General features: G+C 43.7%; 1 protein-coding gene across 1 annotated transcript in view; it reads right to left on the reverse strand.

The window, feature by feature from the left end:
* The window catches only part of LOC110493301 (metabotropic glutamate receptor 7-like), a 361,224-nt gene that overhangs the window by 113,493 nt on the left and 235,271 nt on the right, over positions 1-12,460 (reverse strand). Inside the window, exon 7 of the mRNA XM_036950952.1 lies at positions 11,947-12,086. Coding sequence (XP_036806847.1) covers positions 11,947-12,086 — 140 coding nt within the window. The remainder of the gene's footprint in view (positions 1-11,946; positions 12,087-12,460) is intronic.

Genomic DNA, 12,460 nt, shown 5'->3' on the forward strand with positions numbered 1-12,460 from the left:
TCAGCAAAACAAAGGAGTTGATTGTTGACTTCGGGAAGCAGAAGGAGGGCACACAACCCAGTACACATCAATAGGACTGTAGTAGAGAGAGAACCAGTACACCTCAATAGGACTGCAGTAGAGAGAAAACCAGTACACATCAATAGGACTGCAGTAGAGAGAAAACCAGTACACCTCAATAGGACTGCAGTAGAGAGAAAACCAGTACACATCAATAGGACTGCAGTAGAGAGAATATCAGTACACATCAATAGGACTGTAGTAGAGAGAAAACCAGTACACCTCAATAGGACTGCAGTAGAGAGAACCAGTACACCTCAATAGGACTGCAGTAGAGAGAAAACCAGTACACATCAATAGGACTGTAGTAGAGAGAAAACCAGTACACATCAATAGGACTGTAGTAGAGAGAAAACCAGTACACCTCAATAGGACTGCAGTAGAGAGAAAACCAGTACACCTCAATAGGACTGCAGTAGAGAGAAAACCAGTACACCTCAATAGGACTGCAGTAGAGAGAAAACCAGTACACCTCAATAGGACTGCAGTAGAGAGAAAACCAGTACACCTCAATAGGACTGTAGTAGAGAGAAAACCAGTACACCTCAATAGGACTGCAGTAGAGAGAAAACCAGTACACCTCAATAGGACTGCAGTAGAGAGAAAACCAGTACACCTCAATAGGACTGCAGTAGAGAGAAAACCAGTACACCTCAATAGGACTGCAGTAGAGAGAAAACCAGTACACATCAATAGGACTGCAGTAGAGAGAAAACCAGTACACATCAATAGGACTGCAGTAGAGAGAGTCAACAGTTTTAAGTTCCTCAGCATCCACATCACCATGGACCAACAACTCTACCACTCTTGTCAAGAGGCACTTACAGCATCTCTACTTCCTAAGCGGCTAAAGAAACATTGCATTTCGCCCCGCCTCCTCTTCAAATACTAACACTGCATCACCGAGAGCGTCCTGACCGGTTGTATCATGGCCTGGTATGATAATTGCTTCCGTCCATGACCGCAAGGCCCTCCAGTGAGTGGTGAAGATGCCCAGTACACACACACACACCATCATCATCATCATCACCATCACCACCACCACCACCACCACCACCACCACCACCACCATCACCATACTGTAACTGATGCTACCAGACTCTTATTATACTGCTCAGATTGTACTTTTTGGAGAAATGTCCTCTGGTCTGATGAAACAAAAATATTTTATGTTTGGCCATAATGACCATCATTATGTTTGGAGGAAAAACGGGGGAGGCTTGCAAGCCGAAGAACACCATCCCAACCGTGAAGCACAGGGGTGGCAGCATCATGTTGTGGGGTTGCTTTGTTGCAGGAGGGACTGGTGACCTTCACAAAATAGATTGCATCATGAGGTATGTGGATATATTGAAGCAACATCTCAAGACATCTCAAGACATCAGTCAGGAAGTTAAAGCTTGGTCGCAAATGGGTCTTCCAAATGGACAATGACGCCAAGCATACTTCCAAAGTTGTGGCAAAATGGCTTAAGGAAAACAAAGTCAAGGTATTGCAGTGGCCATCACAAAGCCCTGACCTCAAACCCATAGAAACTTTGTTGGCAGAACTGAAAAAGGCCTGAATCAGTTACACCAGCTCTGTCAGGAGGATTAATGGGCAAAAATTCATCCAACTTATTGTGGGAAGCTTGTGGAAGTCTACCTGATACGTTTGACCCAAGCTCAACAATTTAAAGGCAATGCTACCAAATACTAATTGAGTGTATGTCAACTTCTGACCCACTGGGAAAGTGATGAAAGAAATAAAAGCTGAAAAAAATAATTCTCTCTACTATTATTCGGATATTTCACATTCTTAAATTAAAGTAACTGACCTAAGACAGGACATGTTTACTACGATTAAATGTCAGGAATTGTGAAATGCTGAGTTTAAGTGCATTTGGCTAAGGTGTATATGTAAACTTCCGACTTCAACTGTATGTGTAAGACTTTTGTCTGTAAAGTATTTTTCGTTACATGCCATCCCACAGTAAGACTAGCTGTCACCAATGGCGTCGGCTAAAAGGGATCCCAAAAAAACAATAACAGGACAAACTCTGGTGGAACCTCTCCTAGACTAAGAGGACACTTGTGAGCCTCCAGAGTGGCGCAGCGGTCTAAGGCCTTGCAGTGCTAGCTGCATTACTACAGATCCTGTATCACAGCCGGCCGCAACCTGGGAGACCCACGAGGCGACGCACAATTGCCCCAGCATCATCCGAGTTAGGGGAGGGTTTGTCCGGCCCGGGATGTCTTTGTCCCATCGCGCTCTAGCAGTAGTGTTCCTTGTAGCGGGCCGGGCGCATGTACGCTGACATGGTCGCCGGATGTACGATGTTTCCACCGACACATTGGTGTTATGTGACCATTGTGTCAAGAAGAAGAGTGGCTTGGCTGGGTTTTGTTTCAGAGGTTACACGGCTCTCGACTTTCACCTCTCCCGAGACCGTACGGGAGTTGCAGCAATGGGACAAGACTGTAACTACCAATTGGATATTACAAAATTGGGGGTAAATTGATTGATTCAGGAGACAGTTTTGGCAGTCAAAGTCCTTGTCTCCCGAGGGTAACAAACATCTGACTCATCCTCAGTCACAGTTTTAAGGGGATGCTGTGAATTTGACAGTAACTTACAGGTCACTCAGCAAGTTTCTGATTTAGATATGGCAGCAGACCTACTGTAATCAGCAGACCTACTGAAATCTAAATACTGTATCCAATCAAGTACTGTGTAATGACACACGGTACAATTCCATATAATTTACTGTATTATACTGTAAAAAGTTAATGCTACTGTAAATGTAATGAATGGGTGAATGAATGGATGGATGGATGAATTTCAGTGAGGGGATTGGGGTTTGTGTTTCACTGTATTTACTGTTATTGCATGGGATTGGTACAAACAGGTTGGATGGGATTGGTACAAACAGGTTGGATGGGATTGGTACCAGCAGGTTGGATGGGATTGGTACAAACAGGTTGGATGGGATTGGTACAAACAGGTTGGATGGGATTGGTACAAACAGGTTGGATGGGATTGGTACAAACAGGTTGGATGGGATTGGTACAAACAGGTTGGATGGGATTGGTACCAGCAGGTTGGATGGGATTGGTACAAACAGGTTGGATGGGATTGGTACAAACAGGTTGGATGGGATTGGTACCAGCAGGTTGGATGGGATTGGTACAAACAGGTTGGATGGGATTGGTACAAGCAGGTTGGATGGGATTGGTACAAACAGGTTGGATGGGATTGGTACAAACAGGTTGGATGGGATTGGTACAAGCAGGTTGGCTTTTATAACACGTACAGTTCTAGAGGCCTTGACAAAGGCTTCCAAACTGGCAGCGACTACAGGGCAGATCAGAAGGACATGGAAAAGGTTTAAAGGTTTAAGACTAGATGCCACTCCAATCTGTCCCCTACACATTGTTAATTGATTCAATCTGTCCCCTACACATTGTTAATTGATCCAATCTGTCCCCTACACATTGTTAATTGATCCAATCTGTCCCCATACACATTGTTAATTGATCCAATCTGTCCCCTACACATTGTTAATTGATGATGCTACCACATACTTTTTAAATTGGTACATCATTTTCACTGAAAGGTGCAACAACTACAACCTCTTATGAGGCACGACTTAACAGACGTTAGTTCGGGAGCCATGTATGGCAGGTAGCCTAGTGGTTAGCGCATTGACTAGTCACTGAAAGGTTGCAAGATCAAATCCATGAGCTGACAAGATAAAAATCTGTCGTTCTGCCCCTGAACAGGCAGTTAACCCACTGTTCCTAGGCCCTCATTGAAAATAAGAATTTGTTCTTAATTAACTGACTTGCCTAGTTAAATAAAGAAATTGTCAGAGAAAACAATGTCGTGCACCCACTAGTAATCAAAAGGGTTTTGACACTCCATTAGAAATATAGCAATTATTTCACTACTCACAAAATGTTCCCACAATGCAACATCATTTACAGTAATGTGCATTAAAACTTTTCATAGTATTTTACTGTTGATAATATCCATGATTACTGTATAAATTACAGTTTGTTTGTTACAATGCATTTGAGCCTGTTTCCCAATTAGCACTCTATATTCCAAACATAGTGAACTACTTTTAAACAGAGTCCTATGTGCCCTGGTGGTCAAAAGTAGTGCATTACCCCTATGGGCCCTGGTGGTCAGAAGTAGTGCATTATCCCTATGGGCCCTGGTGGTCAGAAGTAGTGCATTATATAGGGAAGAGTGGGGAAACAAGCTGAGCCTGAAAGTTCCGTAGGAATCCCAGTTGACGAGATCAAGATCAAAGATCATTGCTGCTAATAGAGATGACAGAGATGATCATATCACTCAAACATGAAATAGTTCTCCAGATCTGAAGAGTGTGACAGTATCAGACATACTCAAGTTATTAATTCATATTGAAGAGGAAAAAAAATTGTATCAATGCTTGTTAGAGCACTGGGGTTAAATTCCCTCAGTGTTGAAAACTACAGAGTGTCAGAGTTGAGGTACATTTAAACCAGAGAGACATTAGACAGCTTAAAAGCCTAAAAAGTTTTTTTTTTTTTTTAAGAAAATGCTAATTTAAGCCCAGGCAAATGAAGATTGTGTAACATCCATGAATTATTAAACGGTTGGATCTGCTTGAAACATGAAGAAATTAAACTCACTACAGTTAGTTGCTGCCTCTCTCTCCTTCCATCTCTACCTATACCCAATATCGCTGAGTTGGTGTCCGAAATGGCACTGTACTCCCTATGCAACTTTTGATCAGAACCCAGTGAGACTGGGCCTGGGTTCCCAAAAGCGTCTTAAAGCTAAGTTCATCGTTGATAAAATCTCTGAGCTGTTTTCCCAAAATCATTGTTATTAACTTTGCACTTGAAAACACTCGTAATCTAACGCCTGCCTCAGATCACTCGCAGAAGAGCTAAGTGGATCGTCAGATGATTTATTTATTTTTTGTTGCCCTCGCGTCACTCAATACACATTAGATCTCCGTTAAACACGAAATCACGTGGGTTTATCCTTCTCTCTGTGACCTGCGATGACTTCAGAACAACGTTGACTACAAATAAAAAGTGACCTATGTCTTTGCCAATAATACAAATAAAATATGCTTCAAATGAAAACCTAGATGACTGCATTAAAATCAAACAGATTTAAATACCTTAAATATTCAATCAGTTTTGCTACTTGTAGGCTAATGTCTTTAATTTGTCCCAATATACAATATTTTGTGACGCGTAGCCTAAAATGTGACCTGATGTGCCGAATCGGTGATTTAAGTCATTTTTATTGGGTAAGCATTAGAATAAGACGCAGTAATAGGTGGAATTATCTCTCTGTGAGCTGATCTGTTGTCAGTATTGTGAAATCATTTTAACTTTAAGGTAATATTTGAATGGAGAAAGCTGATCTGAGAGCAGGGCTTCCTGTCTTTCGATTCAATCTGTATTGCTCTGTCTGTCTGTCTGTCTGTCTGTCTGTCTGTCTGTCTGTCTGTCTGTCTGTCTGTCTGTCTGTCTGTCTGTCTGTCTGTCTGTCTCATTCACACTCTCTTGCTCTCACAAACACTCTGTCTTCATCTCTTTCTCTCTCTTGCGCTCTCTCTCTCGCTCTCGCTCTCTCTCTCTCTCTCTCTCTCTCTCTCTCTCTCTCTCTCGCTCTCTCTCTCTCTCTCGCTCTCGCTCTCGCTCTCGCTCTCTCTCTCTCTCTCTCTCTCTCTCTCTCTCTCTCTCTCTCTCTCTCTCTCTCTCTCTCTCTCTCTCTCTCTCTCTCTCTCTCTCTCTCTCGCGCTCTCGCGCTCTCGCGCTCTCGCGCTCTCTCTGTCTCTCGCGCTCTCTCTCTCACTCTCTCGCAAACACTCTGTCTTCATCTCTCTATCTCTCTCTCTCTCTCTCTCTCGCGCTCTCTCTCTCTCTCTCTCTCGCGCTCTCTCTCTCTCTCTCTCGCGCTCTCTCTCTCTCTCTCTCTCGCGCTCTCTCTCTCTCTCTCTCGCGCTCTCTCTCTCTCTCTCTCGCGCTCTCTCTCTCTCTCTCTCTCGCGCTCTCTCTCCCTCTCTCACACTCTCTTGCTCTCACAAACACTCTGTCTCCATCTCTCTCTCTCTCTCCCTCTCTCCCTCTCTCACTCTCTTGCTCTCACAAACACTCTGTCTTCATCTCTCTCTCTCTCTCTCTCTCTCTCTCTCTCTCTCTGTCTTCATCTCTCTCTCTCTCTCTGTCTTCATCTCTCTCTCTCTATAGATGGCTTGTACGTGTGCATTCAAGCCGGATAAAGTAACAGTTCATGTTCTATGTAGCGTGATCTCCGTTGTTTAACTTAAGCAGTAAAAACCCTACCTAGACATCTAGTAGCTCAAAATGACAAACTAAGAGGACTTCATTTGACTTTGTGTCTTTGCCAGTCACATAATCCCAAACACCCCTTGTCCGAGTGGTTCAGTCATTGAGCCCTACAGCCTATTCCCCACACTGGGCATAATGATGCAGAGATGACATTTTTTCACGGGGAGCTAAGGGGCCGTCCTTGGAGTCTGGAGCTGGAGTCATCCGTGACTCAGCCTTAGTGTCCGGGGAGACTGGGGAGAGATGAAATCATGCCAGGGACATAGACTGTGTCCCAAACGGCACCCATATTGTCTATTTAGTGCACTGCAAAAGGAATAAGGTATTCAGTTTGGGGACGCAGTTCCCCTGAGATCCTGGCAAGGATGACAAATGAACTGTGTACATGGTATTCCATAAAGCATGCCAAATCGATTTGGGGATCGAAAAGCAAAGGCCCTACTGTTAGAGCTGTGTTGGTAGGGTGAACATTACAAGTTACAAATACATAAATAGCTACAAGCAGCTATGACGGGGTCCAAGCTGTGGGCCATATTTGCCACCATCGGGGGAAAGAAATTGACACATTGGATGAGCTATTTCTTTACTCCTCACCACACTTGCCAGATATCAGAATTCTAAATCAAACAGATCATGCAAAACGCTTTTCAAGAATTTTGGAAATGTTTTTATGACGATGACTTTAAGGGGTTAAAACATTCTTCTCCAGAACCACTGGACCAATCAGCACCAAGTTTGGTACATCTTTAGAACTTCAGATACAAAAAGCTCAAACAATATGGCTACCATTTTATGAACTATTTTGTCCTGTCCATCAGCATCAACATGTGGCCAAACTTAACCATACAGTAAAAGTTAGATAGATATCCCGTTGTCGTTAGTATGTGTATACGTTGTATTGTTTATAAAAGATCAACAAATACAAATACATAAAAATTAAAATAAATCATAACCTTTGAGCTCCACATTTCATCACTCTGAGTCAAACAGATCAAAAGAGATAAACAGATCACTCTGAGTCAAACAGATCAAGAGAGATAAACAGATCACTCTGAGTCAAACAGATCAAGAGACATAAACAGATCACTCTGAGTCAAACAGATCAAGAGAGATAAACCGATCACTCTGAGTCAAACAGATCAAGAGACAAACAGATCACTCTGAGTCAAACAGATCAAGAGACATAAACCGATCACTCTGAGTCAAACAGATCAAGAGACATAAACAGATGCCCGTTATAGCGTCACCAAGTGGTCGATCTGAATGTGATAAGTTGAGTCTTGCAGGGTTTTTTGGAACATGTGTTACCTTGTTTTCGTTACAAAAACACATTTCTGTGCCAGACCACGCCCACGTGAATGTTTATTGGTCACATGCTATCCTGGGAAAAAAAAATACATTGTGAGAGCTTGGTCCATAGATGACATCTATCAACTTTTGTGCCGATCGGTCATTCGGCAAATTTGTTCCTTGAGAGGGACGTACGTACTAGATTTTCACCCTCTAGGTCGCACGGGCATGACATTTTAAAGTTGCATTTTCAATCGCTTATTATAGCGCCACAAAGTGGCTAATTGGCATGACATTGCATGAGAGGGTGTGGCCCTTGGCCCTTTACCATCACGTCAAGTTGGACCCCCTCCTGGGCATTATACCAAGGGACAAGTCTAGCAGTTATTAACATAATCAATCTCTTCCTCTTTGCATTAACGAATATGAGCACAAAATAACAAACATGCCATCTATAATCCCCATTGATCTATTTGCATGTTTCCACAGCTCCATGTGTCGCCAGCCCACTAGCAAGTTTGAAAGTCACTGTGTACCAAATAGCACACTATTCCTTTATAAATAGCACCCTATTCCTTATAAATGTCACCCTATTCCTTATAAATGGCACCCTATTCCTTTAAATGGCACCCTATTCCTTATAAATGGCACCCTATTCCTTATAAATGGCACCCTATTCAAAGCGAGCAGGCCTTTCTAATCGACCTGGCCCGGGTATCCTGGAAGGATATTGACCTCATCCCGTCAGTAGAGGATGCCTGGTTGTTCTTTAAAAGTAATTTCCTCACAATCTTAAATTAGCATGCCCATTTCAAAAAATTTAGAACTAAGAACAGATATAGCCTTTGGTTCACTCCAGACCTGAAAGCCCTCGACAAGCACAAAAACATCCTGTGGGGGACGGCATTAGCATCGAATAGTCCCCGCGATATACAACTTTTCATGGAAGTCGGGGACCAATACACACAGTCATTTAGGAAAGCAAAGGCTATCTTTTTCAAACAGAAATTTGCATCCTGTAGCTCTAACTTCAAAAGGTTCTGGGACACTGTAAAGTCCATGGAGAACAAGAGCACCCACTGTACTGAGGCTAGGTAACACTGTCACCACAGATAAATCCATGATAATCGAGAATTTCAAGAAGCATTTCTCTACGGCTGCTCATGTTTCCTCCTGGCTATCCCAACCCCGGCCAACAGCCCCCCGAGCCTTGCCCGAGCCTCCCCAGCTTCTCCTTCACCCAAATCCAGATAGCGGATGTTCTGAAAGAGCTGCAAAACGTGGACCCCTACATATCAGCTGGGCTAGACAATCTGAACCCTCTCTTTCTAAAATGATCTGCTGCCATTGTTGCAACCCCTATTACTAGTCTGTTCAAACTCTCTTTCAAATTGTTCCTTGATTCCTAAAGATTGGAAAGCTGCGGTGGTCATCCCCCTCTTTAATGGTGTGTGACACTCTAGACCCAAACTGTTACAGACCTATATCCATCCTGCCCTGCCTTTCCAAAGTCTTCGAAAGCCAAGTTAACAAACAGATTACTGACCATTTTGAATCTCATTTTACCTCTCCGCTGTGCAATCTGGTTTCTGAGCTGGTCACGGGTGCACCTCAGCCACGCTCAAGGTACTAAACAATATCATAACCGCCATCGATAAAAGACTGTGCAGCCGTCTTCATCGACCTGGCCAAGGCTTTCGACTCTGTCAATCACTGTATTCTTATCGGCAGACTCAATAGCCTTGGTTTCTCAAATGACTGCCTCGCCTGGTTCACCAACTACTTCTCAGATAGAGTTCAGTGTGTCAAATCGGAGGGCCTGTTGTACGGACCTCTGGCAGTCTCTATGGAGGTAACACAGGGTTCAATTCTCTGGCTGACTCTTTTCTCTGTATATATCAACGTTATCGCTCTTGCTGCTGGTGATTCCTTGATCTAGAATCGGCTTCCTATTTCGCAACAAAGCCTCCTTCACTCATGCTGTCAAACATACCCTCGTAAAACTGAAAAACCTACTGATACTCAACTTCAGCGATGTAATTTACAAAATAGCCTCCAACACTCTACTCAGCAAATTGGATGGAGTCTATCACAGTGCCATCCGTTTTGTCACTATTGCCCCATATACCACCCACCACTGTGACCTGTATGCTCTCGTTGGTTGGCCCTCGCTACATATTCGTCGCCAGAGCCACTGGCTCCAGGTCAGCTATAAGTCTTTGCTAGGTAAAGCCCCGCCTTATCTCAGCTCACTGGTCACCATAGCAGCACCCACCTGTAGCACGTGCTCCAGTAGGTATATCTCACTGGTCACCCCCAAAGCCAACACCTCCTTTGGCTGCCTTTCCTTCCAGTTCTCTGCTGCCAATGACTGGAACGATTTGCAAGAATTGCTAAAGTTTGAGACTTATATCTCCCTCACTAACTTTAAGCATCAGCTGTCTGAGCAGCTTACTGATCGCTGCACCCGTACACAGCCCATCTGAAAATAGCCCATCCAACCATCTACCTCATATTGTTTTATTTACTTTTTCTGCTCTTCTGCACACCAGTATTTCTACTTGCACATCATCATCTCCTCATATATCACTCCAGTGTTAATTTGCTAAATTGCAATTACTTCGCTACTATGGCCTATTTATTACCTTATCTCCTTATGCCATTTGCACACACTGTATAAGATTTTTCTATTATGTTATTGACTGTATGTTTGGTTATGTGCAACTCTGTGTTGTTGTTCTTTGTCACACTGCTTTGCTTTATCTTGGCCAGGTCGCAGTTATAAATGAGAACTTGTTATCAACTGGGCTACCTGTTTAAATAAAGGTGAATTTTTTTGTAAAATGGTACCCTATTCCCTATAAATGGCACCCTATTCCCTAATAAAGGCTTCCTTTAAATGGCACCCTATTCCCTATAAATGGCACCCTATTCCCTATAAATGGCACCCTATTCCCTATAAATGGCACCCTATTCCCTATAAATGGCCAGCTAATTCTTGATTTTGACTGGCTGAGAAGCGCTGCCTGCCTGTCTCTCTGTCTCGTCTCGACTCCCGACACGTTCATTACTATAGATCGAATTAGAATTTTGAAACAATTTTGCAAATTTCGGAGAGACAGACAGGAAGGTTTATTCTCCGCTGTTGAAAGCTAAATGTCAGTCTAAAAGAAATGTGAGATAATGTCTAGATGTTTTTTTATAGTGGAGATCAAGTTTATAAATTGCCTGGCTGGGCTGATGAGACAGTGAATTGTGCAGTCAGATGTAACAGAGCAAATAGGCATTTTAAAGTCATAGATTTAGCCGGTGGTAATTTATGGAATAGACACGGGATGGAATGCAGTTTTAACCAATCAGCATTCAGGATTAGACCCACCCGTTGTATGATTCCTTTTACATGCTGACCACACCGGCAGCATTGTGTGCGCAAGCATGAATCATTTCATCCAAACTGCTCACGCGCGTCAATGAGCATCTGCATAGCCAGGCGCTATAATAGAGCGTACATTTATTTTAGTGCCTGGTGCACTGCAAGTCCTGCCTCTCCCATCTCCTCTCTGGTTTTTAGGAGCATATACACATATACACACGTGGGTGAATAAAAGATGAACGAGAACCACAGTCCAGTCGTTTGCAGTAATACACATTAAAGTTGGTTGCCAATCGCCATATTAAATCCACAGAAGAAGAAAAAAGAAGAAGACTGAACTAGGAGAGAGAACTAGGAGAGAGAACAAGGAGAGAGTACTAGGAGAGAGTACGAAGAGAGAGACCTAGGAGAGAGTACGAGGTGAGAGTATGAGGAGACTGAACTAGGAGAGAGTACGAGGAGTGAGTACTAGGAGAGCGTACGAGGAGAGAGTACTAGGAGAGAGTACGAGGAGACTGAACTAGGAGAGAGTACGAGGAGAGAGTACTAGGAGAGAGTACGAAGACAGAGTATGAGGGGACCGAACTAGTAGAGAGTACGAGGAGAGAGTACGAGGAGAGAGTACGAGGAGAGAGTACTAGGAGAGAGTACCAGGAGGGAGTACGAGGAGAGAGTACGAGGAGAGAGTACTAGGAGAGAGTACTAGGAGAGAGTACTATGAGAGAGTAGACAAACTCAACATGCGCACGATAACGTAACAGAGTATCCCTGTCGAAGACACACTCAGACCACTAGAATGCCCTCTTGGTGTAATGGCTTTAAGACGATGGGTTACTACGCGGGAGACCTTGGTTCAAATCCCTCCGCTTGCATCGTACTCACGTTGAGCTGTAATGTCTCGGTCCACTGTCCAATGTTCTTGTATCCCGGGGAGCTGTTGTTGTCCATCTGATACTGGAACAGGTCATAACGTCCCCGAGCATCACCGTTCCTGTTGAAATTCACCGCCGTCCCAGCACTTCCTGTAACGGGAGGCAACGGCACAACTTGACGCGTGCTATGTTACATCCCTGCACTTTGTAAAAAGGCTGAGTTTCCTAACATGAACATATAATCACTTGGTTAGAGTTGCTGACAGGCTTAGAGGTACCTCATTCTCCCTCACCAGCTCACATCGAGACCGGACCTCTGCCTCTCGCAAACACACACGGCCGCCATCTTAGCAAGCCGCGCCCTCGAAAAGCTAGCCATATGATGGGGTTACCAATCCCCATCAGATACCCATGAACATCCTGACTGGTGCATACAGGACCTTTCAGAAAGTATTCACACCCCTTGATTTTTTCCCCCCACATTTTGTTGTCTTACAAAGTGGGATTAAAATGGATTGAGATAT

The sequence above is a fragment of the Oncorhynchus mykiss genome, chromosome 17 (assembly GCF_013265735.2).
Source record: "Oncorhynchus mykiss isolate Arlee chromosome 17, USDA_OmykA_1.1, whole genome shotgun sequence".
NCBI classification, from domain to species: Eukaryota; Metazoa; Chordata; class Actinopteri; order Salmoniformes; family Salmonidae; genus Oncorhynchus; species Oncorhynchus mykiss.